At 38.5% G+C, this 20,246-nt stretch overlaps 1 protein-coding gene across 1 annotated transcript in view; it reads left to right on the top strand.

Moving 5' to 3' along the window:
- TRAPPC12 (trafficking protein particle complex subunit 12) overlaps positions 1-13,350 on the top strand; it is a 49,408-nt gene extending 36,058 nt beyond the window's left edge. The window contains exons 9-12 of the mRNA XM_002195570.6: positions 5,367-5,465; positions 10,647-10,747; positions 11,528-11,615; positions 13,010-13,350. Coding sequence (XP_002195606.3) covers positions 5,367-5,465; positions 10,647-10,747; positions 11,528-11,615; positions 13,010-13,252 — 531 coding nt within the window. The 3' untranslated portion in view covers positions 13,253-13,350. The remainder of the gene's footprint in view (positions 1-5,366; positions 5,466-10,646; positions 10,748-11,527; positions 11,616-13,009) is intronic.
- The last annotated feature ends 6,896 nt before the right edge of the window (positions 13,351-20,246 follow it).

Raw genomic sequence — 20,246 nt, 5'->3', positions numbered from 1 at the left:
TAAAAAATTTACTTTGATTAGATGTTGGCCCTATAACTATTTAAATCTAGGTTTGTTATCCTCAATTCTTAATTAGGTTTATTTCATGTAATAACTTTTCTGCATTACTTGCCTGAATCAAATAATTCTGTTTACACAGTACAATGGTTTCTGCTTTTTAAAATATGCCTCATTTGTTTCATAGTTAAACACCTCCTTAAATTTTGAGATGGAGGGGTATCTTATTTTGGGGTAGAGAGTGAAGGCAAAGTGGTTCACCCAGACACAGGAAATGAGTCATGTCTCCTATATGCTGGGATTATCTTTCCTAGGTACTGAACTCTGCCTGCTGTGTCCCTTTATCCATGTGACCCGTGACAGTTTAGTAGTAGTTCAAGGCAGCCTTTCTTTCCTGGTCATCTCCCTTTCTTTGTATAACGTTTCTTAAATGGGTTCTACCTTCTTTCTGTGCACCACTGTTGGACTTAACCAAATGACAAAGAAATAGTGGATCCCAGTTGTATCAACTGATACCACACAGATTTCCTGTTTCCCATAAACAAAGGGAAACTTCAGGAAAGATGTGGAAATACAGCAGGAGGAGAAGGGGAAACCATATAACCTCTCAGTGTAGACTTCCATTTACAAGAACTTTGGGCTTATGGCACTGTGAAAGCATATCCTGAATATAGCAGCATATTACTTTAACATACAGCTGATGACATGAATTGTTTCATTTCAAAAGTCTATCTGCAAAATGCTTGTCACTTTACTAAATCACCATGGAAGTGTCTTAAAAACTTTTAAAGTTCTTTATATCTGACCTAAAATTGCTTTTGACATTATCTTACCAGATTTTTCTCTTTCTAAGGAATAAACACTTAAGTATTTTCCACATATATTATAAATGCACTCTAATTAAAGGCACATTTTGTGCTTTTTAGTTTTCTTCAGTGTTGTGTTAGCTTTTTTAGAACTTGCCCTTCATAAAACAAAAGCATTAGAATTTATTTTAATCTGGAGATAATACAATTAAAATGGTACCAAGAAGGAGTTTGTGCTAGTGACACAAGGGAATGATGCCTGAGGACTTTTGTTCCTGTATGATTTAAAAGAGAAAGTCTTTTGCCCGAATGTTGCATTATGGCTCTCTAGATTCATAGCACTAAGAACCTCTGCTTTCATAACCCTTCCACAAATGCACTAGTTTCTATCTAGTGGAAGGATAAGTTATCCCTGTCGTCTCTCCCCAAAACAAAGTATTTATGAACTATCCACTCCTTGTAGCTAAGATTTTTAGTCATGGTCATTTATGCTTATTTCTAATTAAGTACTTAAAGGTGGTGGTGAAGGAAATATGAAAATGTGTAATGCAGTAACTATGAAGGGAAGTACAGTTACACTGTGGTGCATTAGAAAAAACATACTCCAGCAAGTAGGTTCAGTGGTTTAATAGAACTATTTTATACTATTTACTATTATTATATACTGTTATATTTTATAATAATATATTATTATTATCTACTATTTACTATTACTATACTATTTACTATTTTATACTATTTACTAGTATATGTAATGTTAGCCCTAAATTTTCATAATAAAAGAGGTATTGAGTTATAAAACAATAGACCAATTCTCATTCATAGCCTAAATAGTGTAACTTCAGATCTTCTTTTGGGATTTTTTTTATAAAGGTATGGAAAACTGGAAGGCTCTTAATCTTTTAAAATTAAAGACCATGACAATATGTCAGCCCCATCTATAAGTCTTAAGATCACAAGCTGTAGTCATTGGGGTTTTTACTGGCAATACTTAATACCTTCTATGAATCAAGACTTCACTTCCCAGAGGTGGTGTGTATTTATCATTCCATCAGATAATCTTTGTTGTATTATGTCACATTAGCCAAACTGTGAATGATAACTCTTCAGTAAGTGAGACCAAATATCATCTATTTTACAATGTGCTCTTTCAGAAGGTACTGTCAGATAAGATGCCTGTATAACTCACCACAGAATAGTATTATTCTGTATCACATGTAGGATATTCAAGAAATCTCCTAGTGCTTTCATCAGTTTGGGGAGAATAATAAATGCATTTTAAACTCACTGAGGCATCCACGGGTGACCACAGAATGAGGTTGTATTTAGAAGTGAGCCTATATATGATGATGTTTCACAGTTTCGTCCTGGGGCCATCCTTGCTTGTGCCTTTGGACATACATAATTTAGTCTCTTGTCATCTCCTGGAAGACATGGGTTCTGTTCCTGTGACAGATGCTGTATGGCATGTGGATAAGCACAGATGTGAGGTGCTGTGCTGTTGTATGGAAAGAGGGTGCAGTGACCACGAGCAGAGTGCATAGACTCTTAATGTTCATCTCTACTCTCACATTTCAGGAGCTTTCAGTGTTTATGTACTTGTAATGCATATGGTGTTGGAGATATGGATAAGGAGTGCAGAAAAGGAGGAGGGTTTCTTTGCCTGTCTAGGCCAAATCTATGAAGCCCCTACAGCATGGGCCTCTAAGACTTGGCTGCTTGTTCCTGCCAAGGCTGGCTGCTGTGTACACAAGGGAGCCTGTACTGCTGTGGGCAAACACTGCCAATTCACGCAGCTTCCTGTGGCTGAGGCTTTTCTGCAGTCAGTTAATGCTAAGCTGTAAAGTAAGCTGGCAGAAGCATTTTTTTATCAGCTTGCTGCATGGTCTCCTGGGAGTTGTTTCTGCATCGGTTTGGGGATAGGACTGCAGAGCTGCAATCCCTCATGGTTGTGCTGTGCATCTTTGTTGTGTAGCCAGAGCTGTAGTGTGCACAAGAGTGAGCACTGTGTAAAGGGCAGCTTTAGACCACAGAATTTGATAAAAGAAAATTATTTCTCTAATGACCACATTTGATGCTTGAAGGGATAAAAATCACAGTCATAGACAATGCTTCAGATTTAGTAGATTATACTCTTAGAAGAATTAATAGGTACTACAATCATGACTGGGGTTCCTCTAAAGAGCTAGATCAAAGTGTCTCTATTCCAAGTTTTTTATGAGTGCCTAACACAGTCGTACGTCATGATCAAGTAAGTCCTTTACTGAGAGGTGTTAAAATGAAAATTGAAGTTTTCCTAAATCATTTTGTGAAAAGTTATGGTTGCTTTAATTTCATCACATTTGAGTTGTGAATGATAAATACAGCAGCATTTAAATAAATAGGCTTGTGTATGCAGCATGTTGGTTTTCCTCTGAACTCTTTTTATTACCAGTAATAAGTGTGAACTTGTCATGGCACATTAGAATTGTAATAAACTCTAAATGTTAATAATTAATTGTTCAGAATTCATCATTGTACTCACAGTATACAAGTTGTTTGCAGAAAAAAGGTTCTGCAGAGGGCTTTCTCTTTTCCTTTTTTTTTTCCTCCTACTATTACAGGACATGTAATTTCTCTCATACACAGATCAGACTCCAAAGACTTATCTTGACTTTTTGTTTGTATAAAACAATATGTTTCAAATAGAATGGTTTGGTTCAGAACAGACCTTTAAAGGTCATCTAGTATAACCTACCCCTGCCATGCACTGGGACCTCTTAAAATGGATTGGGTTACTGAGAGCACCAACCAATCTGACCTGGAATGTTTCCAGAGATGGAGCATGCTTCATATCTCTGGGTAACCCCTTCAAGTGTTTCACTGCCCTCATTGTAAAAAATTCATTCCTATTATCTAGTCTAAATCAACCTTATTTTAATTTAAAACCATTACCCCTTTTCCTATCACAACAGGCCCTGATATATAAGCCCATTTCAGGTACTGAAAGGCTGTAATGAGGTCTCCCCAGAGCCTTTTCTTTTCCAGGCTGAACAACCCTAACTCTCTCAGCCTTCCTTCTTGAGAAATACTCCAGCCCACTGACCATTTTTGTTGCCCTCCTCTGGATCTGCTCCGATACATTTATGTGTTTCCTGTGCTGAGGACTTCAGAACTGGATACAGGGTTTACTCCTTTTAAGTGCATCCTCAGGAAAAGAAATTCATTACACATGGGGAACATTGCTTCCTCAAACCAAGCAGGAGATGAAGAAAAGCAACCTTTCCTAGTAGCTGTGATCACATTAGGGACAAGTTAAATGAGTATTATAATTTGACTAAGACTAATAGTAGGGCTGAATATCCCAAGATTTATGTAGTTTTTTAAGATTATTTTCCATTGTCCTTTGCTTTCTAATGCCCACCACAATTCTTGTATTAAGTTGAAGGGAGGACTGTTGGCAAGCACTGAAGTGTTACAGCACAGAGAGTCCTCAGCCTTTGCTTGGCCTGGCCTTTGTGAGCTAAGGCAGGTGCTCTCTGCCTCTGCTCACGTTTCTCCAAGCTGCAGCAGCTGAGGCTGGTACAGCCCTGGGCCAGTGGATGTTCCTACAGCTACAGCCAGTCTCAGCACAGAGCATGGGCACTGCCTCTCACCTCTGCCTGCCAAGCCATGTGAAATTCATATCCTGTCACGGTCCTTGAATTACTGCAGTTCAACCATGAAACAGCTGAACTGCAGGAACTGGTCACATGGGAATTTCTTTCCAGTGGGAAATGGGACCCATTTGTTTAATCTTCTGTCACTGATCCTTAGCTTGAGGCTATACTGGCATTCCATCTTGAGCTGGCATATCTCAACGCTGCCCTCTGCCAGCATGGCCTTTGTGCAGACCTTATAACCTTGAAAAGCTTTCTGGAGATCAGAACCAATCCTCCCCTCACTTAGTTTTAGCCCAAATACATTTTCTATTTAGATTACCTGCTTTTATGCAGTAAGAAACCCAATTCAGGTGAAGGAAGGGAAAATGTCTTGTTTCCCTTACACAGTAAAAAACCCAACAATTTGGGTGGAGGAGGGGAAAATGCCCTGTTCCCCTTGGTAGTAGCGCTAGTTTGTCATCTGAAGATGTGTAGGAATTGCAATTTCCATCCTGTGATGTTTTGCACAAGAGCATGTGCACAGGCACTTCACAAAGCTATGGAATATAGTTTGTTAAACAATGTAAATTATAAACATATTTGGAACGTGGGACACTTCTCAAGTATGTATTCCTCCAGTCACACCAAAGGTTTAATCCTAAATCATAATCTAAGATAAAGGATGTTCACACTTCTAGTTTGTGGCATTTAGGTACAAAAAGAATATGATCCTCTTAAAAAAAAAAATCACCTGTCTATGCAGTTCCAGTATAACTGAGAAAAGACCAATGTAGTCAGCCACTAGTGCCTACAGTGATTGATCGAAATTCTGTCTCACTGACAGATACTTTAATTCTGTTGGAATATGACTTTACAAAGAAGGTGACACAAAGGCTGAAGTATTCTGAAGTTAAATACCTGATTGTATGCTTTCCACCCTCAGGACTACGTGCTGGCTGTAGATGCTTACCACTCTGTCATCAAATATTACCCACAGCAAGAGCCTCAGTTGCTGAGTGGAATTGGAAGGATTTTCCTTCAGGTATGCATTTTATTCTAAATTTACCAGGTAATACTGCTTTTGATAGCTACGTAGAGAATAATCATTGCATTTAAAACTGTAGCTGTTTTTGTAGGGCACACGTCAAATTGTAGAGGTAGTGCTCAAAAACAAAAACCGTTCATATCATATTAGATACAATTAGGAAATACGAAGCACCTGTAGTATGTAGAGTGCATTAGCAAACAAATAACATGCTGTAGAAAGTTACGCTATTATTTTATTCAAAAAGTGCCATTCTGTTTTCCCTAAAATTAATGGTAAAGGTCCTGTTGACAACAGTGAGACAGAATTTCATGTCTCACTGCCTTAAGACTGTATTCAACTCTCAGTCACACTGTATAGCTGCCATCTTCATGTGGAAAAAATTCAAGAGTGTCCTTCTTTTGTCCAGATCATATCCCTGAGAAGACAGGGGAGGGCACCTTAAAAGAAAAAAGAAACAGTATACAGGAAAGAATAATAAATGTCCATGTACCTGCATTTAATGGCAAATAAAAATAGATGTCTTTTTATTTTTCATAAAATGATGCATTTAAATAGCTATCTGATTCTTTTAATTTTTAGTACCTCACAAGTTCTTTGCAGTTCTTTCATATTTCTCATACTGATAACTCAAACTTTTCCTCTTTTATCTACTTATATTTATTATGAATGATAAATCTAATTTTGGATTGTCAGGTATTTACAAATGATCTTATTTGTGACATTCCTGTAATAAAATTATTTGAAACTGAGTAATTTACTCTTAATAGATAGTTATTAACATTGCTTGCTTGAAATCATAGAATGTCATTCAAATTCATTTATAGATTTTCAGTTCTCAGCAGGAGCATGGTTTCACAATGTGTTAAACATGTCTGTCTTTAAAAGTCTCTAGTTTTAAGTGGATCTCCATCACTATAGAGCAATTTTATGATATTGGCTGTGTGCATTAATTATTACCTAAATAGGGAACATAGTAATTATTCATATTAAAGAATGGTACTGTAAATGTGCAAAATGCTAAAGAAGATACGAGTTATTAATAGTTCTAGTCTTTCTGGAAAAATGACTGGGTATGTTACTGGCACTGCCTTTGTGACAAGAGTGTCTGCCCTGATGTCACACCCAAAGTCTGTTGTCATTCCATTTACTATGGAGAAATTTTCACTCCCATGAGGAAAGCATCGCCTAACTTACAGAATCATTTGAAATCAGTAACCTCCACAATGCTGGCTGTGACAACAGGCATCCAGTTCTGAGGGGTTTTATTGTCAGATCTGGACATAGCAAAAGGGGTTATGAGGAGTCCTTGAGATTATCATGTGACCTAGATAGAAGTTAAAAAGAATGGTCTCTAAATGCATATATTTTCCTTCCTTTCTTCTAGCGCCTTAAGGAGATAAGGTTCTATTGCTTGGCTTGCTGTCTTTTTCTGTCACAAAATTTTCAGCCCTATCTGAGGGATCCTAGTGCAACAGATGCAAGATTTTGATATGTTAAGAGAAATAGGCAGTGTCCAGTTAATCAAAACCAAGCCATTTGAATTAAAGAAAGATAAAAGTATTGCAGTCCTGGGCATGATCATTTTGGCAGGATCACTCTGTTGTAAGTGTGCACTGTTGACAAGGCACTCTCTGGAAAAATAAATAAAATGTCTTGCAGGTAAAGAAAAGCAGTTTTCTCATATTTAAATGTCACAAACAAGTGTTCTCAAAAACAAGTAGCAATTCCCAAATAACCTCAGAGTGTGCTGCTAACTTTGAACATTTACCAAGAGAGGCGCAGGGGAGCCAGATTCCAGTTGGTTAAGAGTCACAGACACTGTTTGACAATAGACATCACACACATAAAGCAATAAAGTATAATTCAGGAGTTTAGCAGAAAAAAAATTGTGACCTTTTTCAACATGTAAAACTTTTCTTTATTTATTTTACTTTGATTTATTTTTTCTTAATTAAATTGAGCTAACTAGTCTAAGGCATCATGTCCTCTCTATCTTCACAAATAAGTGGAACATAAGGAGGTCTAGATCGGATGTACAGCCTTTGGCTGTTACCTTAAAGAGTGGGAAATGAGAATTACAGAAATGCAGAATGGAGGAAAAGACAGAGGTTATCACTAAGAAATTTCATAAGGACTGTAATTCTTTCAGCAGTCCTTTCTTTCTGTTTTACCTGAGCTGTAAAACAGAAACAGTGAATTAAATAGAGAAACAGTAAATACATTGTAGTCTCTAGGATTATATTGTGTAGCTCTCACTGGCTGACCTATCCAAAATTTCCTTTTGAATAAATACATTAAGAAAAAATTCGAAAAGCTGCCTGACCTTCCCTTCTGCAATAAATTGCTGCAAAACTGAGTCAAAAGCAATAAAAAATTCTAGAAGAAAAATAATCTTGGTTTCCAGACAAACAACAAAGTTAAGCACCTAGCAGATTGGAGGCTTTTTGTTAGGGACTATGATTATTTGAGGTTAATCATTTTTATTTGATGTGCTAATTATTATTAGATACTGAAGTCATACTTTCTGAACTAAGTTAAATAAGTGATGAAGTGATAAATAAGTGAATAAGTGATAAAGACCACTTAAGTTGGTTAAATTACTTTAATAACTAATTAAAACTAATTATTTATTTTAAATTATCTTTCCCACAAAAAAAAAATTTAAAAGTAAACTGTTTCCCCTCTGTGGGAAAAATGAGATTTAAGAATTTGGCATGTTTGCTGAGAAGATACAAGATGCTGCTAAGAAATCAGAACCATTCATGATCCCAAATAATGTGTAATTAGTATAAAAGTATGGTAGATTTGGACTCATCAAGCTCCCAGGACAGCGAACTGGGAGCTTGCTTTAGAAATTTTCTCATGGTTAAGGGATTCCCAGGCTAAAAGTACTCGAGGACAGATTCAGTTACACTTTGCCAGCATTATCCTCCATTTAAATGTAATTATTTTCTTGGTGATTTACATCTCTAGTGGGATTTACAGAGAGAAGTGGTATCCTTTGTCATTGCAAGGGAATGTATGGTATTTTAGAATGAATAATATTTGAGTCCAGTTATATAACATCTGGGATAAATGCATCTGTTTTGTTAGACTATTAATTGTATTCCAGAAATGCCTGGTAGATGGACAGCAATTGACACTACTATATCTTTGACTGCAGTGTTCAATTGGATCATCTCATAAATGTAAAGAATAATTTCCTTATGTTGACGTGGAATAAGTCTTGTGATTAGAGGTGAAGCAGTATCTGTTGTATTAGTGGTGTTAATGGAGCTTTGGATACTGCCACTGGGATATTCCCATAAGGAAATTGGGAAGAAATATAGATGAAGCCTTCAGATAGATGGATGGTTGCTGTCTCTGAAAAGTGCAGTTGAAAAGTAATTTGCCGATGACCAGAAGGACTTGCTAAATTATCTTTTCCACAAGTATTTCTTTAGGGTTTGTTGTGTTTGTAATTTTTGTTAGGTAGTACTTGTATGATAAAATGTAAAACATGCTTGTAAAATGTACAGATGATGTCAAGCTGGGAGTGATACAGGCACTATGAAGGGCAGGATCAGAATTCAAAATAATCTTGACAAGTTGAGAAGCTGAAATGTTAAATTGGCTGTGATTCAAACAGCAAAGGCAAAATGCTACCACAGACTGGGAGTAATACACAAATACAAAATGAGAAGCAACAACAAGCCTATTTTCTGTAGAAAGGAAATAGGCTGAGAGTAAGAAGACTACACAAAAGGGTAAACAGATTGGACTTCCAGATACTTGGCATAAAAGCAAAATTTATATTCACATGTGAAACATAAACTGATTCCTGCTTCTCACTGCTGGTGATAGATTGGTTGAATTATGGAGACTTCTTACGTGGGCACTCAGGGAGGATGTGGAGTAACAGGAGAGAGTTCAGAGAATCCAGAAAGCATTTTCTATGAGAAAGGGCTAAACATTGCTTTGCCTGAAAATTGGTTTTCATTCTAGAAGGGGAATAAAAATTTTTCAAGTATGCAAAAGACTGTAAAAAAAGAGGAGTTGTACATTCTCCCCTACCACTATGGACAGGACAAGAAGCTGAGGCAAAAAGTGCAATGAGATAACAGATATTTTCTAATGCTAGGGCAATTTAAGAATTCTGGATTAAGTTTCCTAGTAAGACTCAGATTTGTAACATCCACCACCTAAGAGCATTAAGGAGACTTCAGCACATTTGTCACAAACATTTTTCATGGTGTTCTTAAACAAATAGGTGGTCTCTTGAGGGCCCCCTTGAATCTCTCCACCTGAGGACTGCCTGGTTTCCATGGCTTTACACTTCTGAACTAGTTTAATTTTACTCCTTTTGATAGATTTTGGTAGGTTTGTTTTACCCAGTAGTAACTTTTTGTCTTCTTCCATTTCTCCAGCCTGAAAAACATGCTGGTCACTTATTTTCCAAATAAGTGGTCTTCTTCAAGTATTTTTTTTTTTCATCTCAAAGAGCAATGTATGTGACATATCTTTAGGTGAAATGTCCTTTCCTTTTTAGAAATCCACTCCCCCATTCCACTCCCCATCAAATCTGTACTTCTTTATGCCAATTTTCAAATCTCTTATTCCTTCATCCTGCTTAACTCACTTTTTGGTATTTTTTTTAATCTGCAAATGGACCATCTTCCCAATATCCTCAGTGGTCCATTGTACTGGAGTTGTTTTCTGACATGTGGTGTGATGCACTGAAGTTTGTCCTGTGGCCCCTAGCTATGACCCAGAAGCTGTGGGTTAACCAGGTGTGGGTCCTGTGCTGTCTTCCATTCCTGTGGACTAATACCCCATTTCATTTTAAGTAACTCTGACCTTTTCTCATTTTCAGCTACTTTTTTGAACTGTGGGGTCAGTTACAACAAAGGAGCTAAATGAGGATATGGGGCCTCCCTGCCCTACAAATGCTCCACAGTCCCCAGCTGAGAAACTGCCTTGGGCAAACTGCACATGCTTTTTGGCTGCTTTTCGTGACCTTAACGTGGCTCTTCAAATACATTGTTTGGTAACAGGTGTTACCCAGTCACCTTGGTGTAAAGAGATGGATAATGGACTTTGATATGTTGTATAAGTTTTTGTGTCCTTATAAGATATAATCAGGATGTAGCTCTTTTCTTCTTCTTGTGGTAACTCACTTATGATTTTTCTGTCTAGATTGGAGACATAAAGACTGCAGAAAAATATTTTCAGGATGTTGAGAAAGTGACTCACAAATTGGATGGACTACAGAGCCAAATTATGGTTTTAATGAACAGGTAGGTAATTTAATAGCTAAATAAAACTTCTTGAAATGTAGTTCTAAAAGTATGCAAGGTGATCATTAAAGTGCCCTTGAGACAATCTTGTTCTCTTTCTCTCTTTTCTGGGACTTCATCTGCCATAGGTGAGACTGAATGGCTGCAGTCTCAGCGATCTCTATAACTTCGTACAGTCGTACCATCCTGCACTGAAACTGTGATCTTTCAGTTGATTTCACAAAGCTTTTTCTCATTCTTTCAGGCACTGCATATTTTCACCGTGTTTTTTCAATATACATTTGCATAAATATCTCTTAGTAGAGGAGAAGTTATTTTGGGCGGTTATCCTACAATCAGATCTGCCAGGAAAGTACCACCCGGTAGCTTCAAATGATGCTTAAATACACTTAGTAATCGAGCTGTGTGATGGGGAACTCGCTTTGTAAGGGTTAGCACATTGGCTTAATATATTTAGAAGATACTATTCAAAGGTGTTCTGAAAATTATATGGCTGATTTCCTCTAGAGAAATAATTCTGGAAAGAGAGTATCTGCATTTAAATTAATAAAACACAATGAAGACTCTTGCTTTCGTAGGCAAAAAATATAATAGCTGAGCAATACAAGTTGTCATTCTATTTGTCTGTAAATCAGTGTCTCCTTCACACTGTAAAGAACAAATGTCAGAAACTCTCTCATCTGTAACAGAAAAAATAAAAAATGGTGTCCATTCTTTTTAAAATGTGTTATTACCTTGGGCTTTTGAGTAGAACTCATTTATATGTCACTTACTTTCTAGAGCATTTCTCCACCTTGGTCAGAATAATTTTGCAGAAGCTCATCGATTTTTCACAGAAATTTTAAGGATCGACTCATCAAATGCTGTGGTAAATCTTCAAATTGCTACATATATAATGAACACCTAAATTATTCTCGTAATACTTCATGCATGGATTTAATTAGTATCCAGAGTATGCTCAGAGATTTACAGAAAAATGGGATGTGGCATGTGTGCCAAAAGGTTTTCAGTATCCATAAAGGATAAGATGGAAAATGGGATGGGAAATTAAGAACCAGTCTGTATGAAGAGCGTGAATATTTAGGCATGCCTGTAGAAATTCCGAGACACTCTTCTTTTACAGGATCTTTGCAAAAGCCCTTTTTTTTTGCACTCACTGTTTTTAGCATAGACTTGCATGTCAGAAAAAGAAACAGCATCTGCCAACGTATATAAAATTAACTTGATTTCTCACAACATTGAAAAGATATTGTAATTTTAAACATGACATTTTTAACACGTTGCATATCAGAGCCTTGGGTTCCTGTCACAAGCTGAGATTAAAGAGCTGTTTATTTACCTTTGAGTTTCCTACACCTGGCAGTTTTCAGTGCATGGTCATGTAGGTGTTCCTGAGAAGTCAGACAGCTTACTCCCAGTAATCTGCTCCAAGGCCATTTACAGACTGAAGGGACTAAGTTTAAGGAACACGTGAATTGCATTATTTTGCAGGCTGTAAAATAGTGTGTATTATAAATCACACAAGATCATGTAAAGTTTCCTGAATGGACAGAAAAATATTTTTTACTAAAAGGCCATGTTCTTTCTTTATCTTCAGCTTTCAGAAAATATGAAAGTTTCTGCTCCTAAACATGTTATAACATGTTTTCAGTTTGTACTGTTGGAATCTTTCAGTAACTCATAAAACCTGTTTTGTGTGATAAGGAAAATGGAATCTGACTTGATCATTCATTATGTATTTGGACTGCCCTATCTGCTGGATTTACCTGAAGTCATCTGTAGATGCCTTTGTGATAAAAAAGTACCTTCCTGTTGCTTATGTGGACACATAAGCCAGAGAGAGAGAAAAACACTTCTGAAGATATAATGAAGTAATTATTTAAAAAATATGAAAATGCATCTAGAGGCTCATGTGGTTTCTGAAATTTGTTTCTCTTGGCTTTCAGACTTAACTAATGTCCTATACTATTTATATTTCATTTTAGACTGTCTTTTAGAGTTTCATTTCTTAGAAGTCAGCAGGTCCTACTGGCAGAGGGTAATTCTTGAAAATTGTAAGAAAAGGATAGCATTGTATAATTGATAATGTATTTTAGTTTTGCACTCAGATGCAGAATAGTAATTCATAGCATACAGTAAATATGTTGTAACTGCAGATGCTAGACTTTTTTTCCTTCTCTCTCATCACCTGTAAATACATAAGTATATATATACATATATATTTATAAACACAGTATTTGTTTACAATCTATTTTTCACTAGGCTAACAACAATGCTGCTGTTTGTCTTCTTTACCTGGGGAAACTGAAGGATTCCCTCCGGCAGTTGGAAGGGATGGTTCAGCAGGACCCTCAACACTACCTACACGAGAGTGTCCTCTTCAACCTGACTACTATGTATGAACTGGAGTCATCTCGCAGTATGCAGAAGAAGCAGGCACTTCTGGAGGCTGTAGCTATCAAAGAGGGTGATAGCTTTAATACTCAGTGTCTCAAGTTAGGATAGATCATTTCCAACTAATTTTTTCCAGTGAGGCTGATTTTTTAAATTGTATATACTCTTGCTAATGTGTAAATGTGAAATAAAATCTATTCAATTATGAATATTTAGTGGCATTTCTACAGAACCTGTCATTTCTAAAGGGCCTGTCATTGCAAAGACTTTGTGCTGACTTAGAGCCAGCTTCATCCCTACAGGTCTGTTCCTGTCCGGTTGCTCCTCATAACCGTGCACTATAATATATATATATGTGTGTTTGTGTGTGTGTCTATATACATATACATATATATACATATACATATATATATATATATATACACATCAATGACACAGATTCTTTTATGAGGAAAACTGAATTTAACCTTATATTGTCTTGATAATTTTGCAGTAATCAATGACCAAGCCATGTGAGCTTATTTCATCAGCTAGAAGTTATTGACAGAATATCAGTGTGCGTATTTCGGAAAGGAAATTCTGAATGCACCTCTCTTCATTTGCTTCTATGGTATGTGCTTCATTTTGTCCCCATCAGACTCCCGAATATTACACCTTTCTGTGTCCATGGCTGTCAGAGTAGGCTGCTTGATAACCACCATTCAAAGTCACAGCATGGCTAAGGTTGGGAGGAACTGCCAGAGGCCATCTGGTCCAAGTCCCAGTAGCACAGGAACATGTCCAGGAGCATGTGAGGGAGTCATACAGTCCTGCACAGTATCAGTTTCCCACAGCATGAGGGACTATACTAAATGGTCTCCCTGTACTTCCTTGCTTTTGTGTTACTGTTGGATCTTTCAGATTAAAACACGTGGATTCTGCAAAACTGCTCCACTCTGGCATTCTGCTGGGTAGAGAAAGGAGCACTGCCAGTTGGAGTGGAAACACAGTAGATTTCAGCTCAATTCCTCTCCTTTCCCATTATAAAGCAAAAACACTGAGCACGAAGTATTTCCCAGGGAAAATGATGCAGAGCCTGAGGTAGAGGTATCTAAGGGTTAGGCCACACAGAGTGGAAGCAAATGTGGCTCAGGACACAATGCAGTTATCAGTGATGCAACAGTATCAGCATGCACTAATTTTGGCATCCCTCAGAACACAGATTCTTGGAATCACAGTACTGCTGTGATACCAGTGTATTTCACATCTCTGCCCACATTTCTCCCTTCATCTGTATCGTAAAGATTCAATGCAGATACTCCCACTCATACACAATATATGCATCTGTTCGTACAGGAGTTTTATTGTTCTGAGATTTAATGCTTAGCAATTGGACTAGCTTCTTGTCACAAATCACTGCCACGGGACAATTCCGTAAGTGTGTTACATTTTTTAATACCATATCCATCAATTAATTCTCACTCCCTTTAAATTCACCCACCTGTATTTTTAAGTAACCAATAACTCATTTTTATGCTTGTCCATCTGGAGATACTGTACATGGGCCAAACAGTTGTCCTAAAACGTCCAGTTGTTTGAAAACTTTGGCAGTCTAGATATGCAGACATAAGGATGCTGCAAAATCGCTGGTCACCTGAAAAGATATAAGCTTACAGCTTATACAGAAACAGAATTTACACATTTTTACAGTGTATGTCTGTTTTACAGGCCATACTTGTACACTGAAACAACAGCTAGTTATGTACCAGTCAACTGAAAAAAAATGAAAGCAGTTGGTATTTCTGTTTCTGACTTGGCCTCTAGGTTGAACAGCTGGATCTGAATTAAACTTGTGCAGCATCTGGGTAGACTTGTTCTAAGGTACCACTACTAAATTCAAAAATGAAATATTCAGCACCACCTGCTTTAGCTGGGCTTAAACACCATTTGCATAACTTTAGTGAGTATTAAAATACTAAATTAAAAGTAGTTATATTTGCATTATTCTTTATGAGGTTTTACATTTGTTTTAATTTCTGCTAGGATTTTAGACAAGGCTTAACAATAATTAGATTCTCAGTTTACATTGATAACTGATTTGAAATCACGGTCATTTTCATTTTGTTACAGCTGTTAATCTGATCAGGCATGTTACTCCTTCTACTCATTTTTTTATTATATTAGTATATTTTCACAGAATCACAAGGTTGGAAGTGACCTTCAAGATCATCAAGTCTAACCCATTCCCTGACACCTCAACTAAACCATGGCACCCAGTGCCACATCCAGTCTTTTTTGAAACACATCCAGGGATGGTGACTCCACCACCTCCCCAGGCAGACCATTCCAGTACTTTATCACCCTTTGCATGAAAAACTTTTTCCTAATATCTAACCTATATTTTCCTTGACACAGCTTGAGACTGTGACCTCTGGTTCTGTCAGTTGCTGCCTGGTGAAAGAGACCAACCCCACCTGATTACAACCACCCTTCAGGGACTTGTAGAGAGTGGTAAGGTCACCTCTGAGTCTCCTTTTCTCCAGGCTAAACACCCCCAGCTCCCTCAGCCGTTCCTCACAGGGTTTGTGTTCCAAGCCCCTCACCAGCCTCACTGCCCTCCTCTGGATGCGCTCAAGCGTCTCAAGGTCTTTCCTAAACTGAGGGCCCAGAACTGGACACAGCACTCGAGGTGTGGCCTCACCAGTGCCGAGTACAGGGGGAGAATGACCTCCCTGTTCCCGCTGGCCACACCATTCCTGATACGGCCATGATGCCGTTGGCCTTCTTGGCCACCAGGGCACACTGCTGGCTCGTGTTCAGTTGGCTGCCAGCCAGTCCCTTTCTGCCTGGGCACTGTCCAGCCACACTGTCCCCAGCCTGTAACACTGCAGGGGGTTATTGTGGCCAAAATACAGGACTCGACACTTGGACTTATTTAACTTCATCCTGTTAGACTCTGCCCATCTATCCAACCATTTCAGGTCTCTCTGCAGAGCCCTCCTACCCTCCAACAGATGGACACACACTCCCAGCCTAGTGTTGTCTGCAGATTTACTAATGAAGGACTCAATACCCTCATCCATGTCACCAATAAAAATATTGAACAGAACTGGCCCCAGCACAGACCCCTGAGGGACACCACTGGTGACTGGCCGCCAGCTGGATGCCGCACCATTCACCACAAGTTTCTCCAGCATAGGTCCCTTTTCTTGGGCATGGGGTTTTCTTCGGAGATAAAAAGAACTCCTGTGATGTGACAACCATTGTTCTCAAAGATGCTGAGAGCACTGAACAATTTACCAGGACATGTAACTATAGGACAAGGGGCAACAGTTATAAACTAAAAGAGGGTAAGTTAACTTTGACATAAGGAAAATATTATTCTTCTTGGTGTGGCACTGGAATAGTTTGCCCAGAGAGACTCCCCATCCTTGAATGCATTAAAGACAAAGGCTGGTTGGGTTTTAAGCAAGCTGTTCTAGTGGAAGGTGTCTGTGCCCTTGGAGAGGGTTGAACTAGATGTGCTTCAAAGGTCTTTTCCAACACAAGCTAAAATTTTTTTACAGTAATATGTAAAATAATATAAAAGAGATTCACACACATTTAGCTGAAGTGTCATGTTGCATTGCTGTACCGTTACGTTTTCAGAAAGTGTTGTCTGTTCCAATGCTAAGTGAAAGTAGCATGATCTGTCATCATCCAGCATACTGAAGCCACCTGCCTCTTTACAACTGAAATAAAAAGCTTTTTGGTTCCATAGTTCCTGATCCTGCACATGTAAATGACAGTCTGTATTCTGATCGACAGAGAATAAAAAGTTATTATCCTAGTCAGAGTCCAATAACCATTGTAAAAGAAACGCTCTGAAAACAAAATCTCATTTTCTGAATTTCTCTACATTATAATTCATGTGTATTACTACGTAGGTCTCACTTCAGCATGTTTGCTGTGTTCTTATTAGTAGAAGCTTTTACTCAGATAAAAATGCCATTAGAGGAGACTTGGACTGGGTGACCTCTAAGCTCAGCCAGGCATTAAACAAGTGACATCCTGGTAGACTTGCAGAATAATTAAAATCCAAATGCAAAGGCATATTATCACTGCTGGATGTATGCAAATTGTTAACTGTTTATGAAATGCAGGTAAGACTCAATGTCACTTTATGGCTTGGATGTAACATACAAACAAGTTAAGTGTTTGACTTCCCTAAATTCTGCCTGTTACACATCTGCTCTACATGATGTCAAAACATTAAAGCTAAGGACAAACTTTGTCCTCAAAACATTAATTACACCAGGCAATCCTGTTAAATTCAATGAATTCAACAGAATTTAATGAGGATTCCTGGTGTAAATGAGGGCAGAGCTCAGTTCTAAAACACAGCATGCATATGTCATCTGGCTAAGTGAGAAAAGCTGTGGAAAGCAGAGCCTGAATGTGTTGTTTGTTGTATTCAAATCTTAAAGCTTAATGTGCCTTAACAGAAGTTTTGCATTTAAACTCCCACTTTTATTAAAAGAGGAGAAGAGCTGTACTTCAGACATTCAGATAATTACATTATGCACAGAGACTCTGATCCTCAAAAGAACTTGAGCATCTCTCTGGCATTTCTAATACCTAACTGCAGTTCAGGTGATAATGGCATTCCCTCACCAGCTGGTCACTGACGTTTTCCTGGTGCCTCAGTTTTCAGACTGGACACATGAAGTGTTCCCCAAAGGCATGTGCATACATTCCTGAAACTCCACAATGGACTTCGGCCAGTGTACTGGAAAGGATGGTCATTCCTTCACCTACCCTATCCTTCATGTCAGCAGGAGTGCTCAGCACAGTCCAGATGAGCTCACTGACTTGGTGAGTGAGCTCACTAGGGTGAGCTCAGCCAGCTAACACCCTTTTCAGATACATCTTCATCCTGATGCTGTCAGCACAAAGGTGTGCTGGGAATTACCACGCTGCCTGGGTAGGCTGCTGGGTTTTCTGCACTATAAGCTTATTTAGAGGCACACAGACCGTTCTTCTGTGAAACCTTAGCTGCAGATGTTTCGCAAATCCAGTCAGAGAGGAGGATAAGTGGGGTATGATCTTTATGCACAGCTAAGTTATTTCTCTCTCATTTGTATGTCAGCTTAATTAACTGCATGTGCTGGAGCTGTCTGAAAGAGGAGTGCAGGATGTGTGGTACTGCTATCAGCAGCTGCAGTGACAAACACACATTCCCTTGGTGCTTCAGCTTGCAACCAAGCAATATTGGCAAAATGGGACTGAAGCATCAAATACAGATGTAAATGTATTTCAGACAGGCAGAACTGCAGCAGACAGAGTCAACTTCTCTGAGGTTGCTGAGGTAGCAACCTATAATGCTGCTGTCATGAGCAGAGGCCAGGGAAATTAAAGATGTTAAAGTGAGTTTAAGCAGTACCTCACACCCATATAAGAGTTCAAAGGAAGATGCCATCCACTTATTCCATCCTGCTTTCTACCCACTTGATTAAACATTGAGGAAGGAATTACCTTACCAGTGAGGTACCTTACAGTGCAGGAACCCGCACAGTTTCTGGCATTTGAACAGCAGTTTTGTAGTGCTGAATGCAAACAAGCCCCACCACAAACCTTCAGGAAATGGTAGCAGAAAGTTGCTTTCCCACTGAGTTCTCCCAGCCAGTCTGAGGATTACAAATTTAATGATTCTCATCTTCAAGACATGTGAGATAGTCACAACCCTGGTCTTAGGAAAAGTGTGCATGGGGAGGAAGATCTAGGTGCTGCCTTTCCAAGCTGTTCTGGATTGACACGTAGATTTTCTGTCCTAGATTTGGGCAGTCATCTGCAGATGTTTATTATGTATGAGAGTCATTAAAATGAATCCACCCAAAAGGCAGCAATAATGGCTTATAATTTTCCCACAAAGAGGGGAAGTAAATTGGATGTTTCCTTTTTGAGGCAAGAATGGAAGAGGGGAGAAGGTTCCACTTTGGCTTTGAAAAACTGTCAAAACTGTCAGTACTAAATTGAAAAATTGAAGTAGAGATGCAGAGGTGGAGCTGTTTATTAGAAGAAAAAAACCCACAACAATCCCCCCCAACAAAAAACAAAAAAACACTATTTTCAATGCAATGTGTGAGCAAGTACTCAAATTCTGGGACACACTCCAGTGGCAGGCAGCAGGACTGAGCCCCCACCCAAGGCTGAGGCAGAAGCCTGTGCATAACCCAGCCACCACTTTGTTTTGTTACAGCATCACCAAGGACAGCTCACCTCCTTCCCATGAACAGCAGGTCAGCTTTAAGTTGCCTGAATCATTTGGGAAGAAAATAAGCCTGAGGGTGGACCCAAATCAAATTCTCCCAGCTCAAATGCCTGTGATCACAGTGGAAACCAGAGCCCAGAGCTCAGCTTGGCTGCTCTGGGCTGTGTCTGTGACCAAAGGCAATCCCAGAGCATACCCAGCCCAATTTTCTACCAGCTGATATTGACAGGCACAACAGTTTTTAATTGGTAGTCTGAGAAGCAGCATAGAGAGTGAAACAAAATTAATGCAGGAATCCCAGAGAGAACTACAGCAGGGGAGGCCTGAATTGAAAGAGATTCACAGTCCTTTAACTGTTGAATCTTTCCCCAAGCATTTTGGTTTGTGAAATTTTGCTTCTTTGCCTTATCTGGGTACTTACACAGTAAATAAATAATGAGACCTAGCGACTCAGTTGCACAAAAATAGGTTTTTCAAATTGCACGTATAGCAGAGTATTAACTTTTTGCAACCACACAAAATGTTTTGGGAATCAAGCTGTAAAATCACAATGAGTGCAGTAAATCAGATTAAATCTGCATCTTTGAACCAGGACTATTTAAATTGTAACACAATTTCATCCCCCCAATGAGCTGATATGTTTTTTTTGCTTCAGGAAATAGACAACTGTCAGAAGACAACCTATTCTCAAATTTCCTCTCCTGTTTGGTGGGGATTTGAGAATTTCTATCATTTTCCCAGGAAAGACTCCCAAACAAATGATGTCATTTTTAAGCATAGTCAGGTCTACAGCTTGGCCAAATATCTAAATCCACAATCTGGCTACAAAGAAATATTCTTCAAAGCAGTGCTCAGCTTGCATCTCAGTTTTATGTG

Source organism: Taeniopygia guttata, chromosome 3, assembly GCF_048771995.1.
Source record: "Taeniopygia guttata chromosome 3, bTaeGut7.mat, whole genome shotgun sequence".
In the NCBI taxonomy this organism is placed as follows: domain Eukaryota; kingdom Metazoa; phylum Chordata; class Aves; order Passeriformes; family Estrildidae; genus Taeniopygia; species Taeniopygia guttata.
Note: the sequence above shows the minus strand (reverse complement) of the source record. Positions and strands in the feature narration are given on the sequence as shown.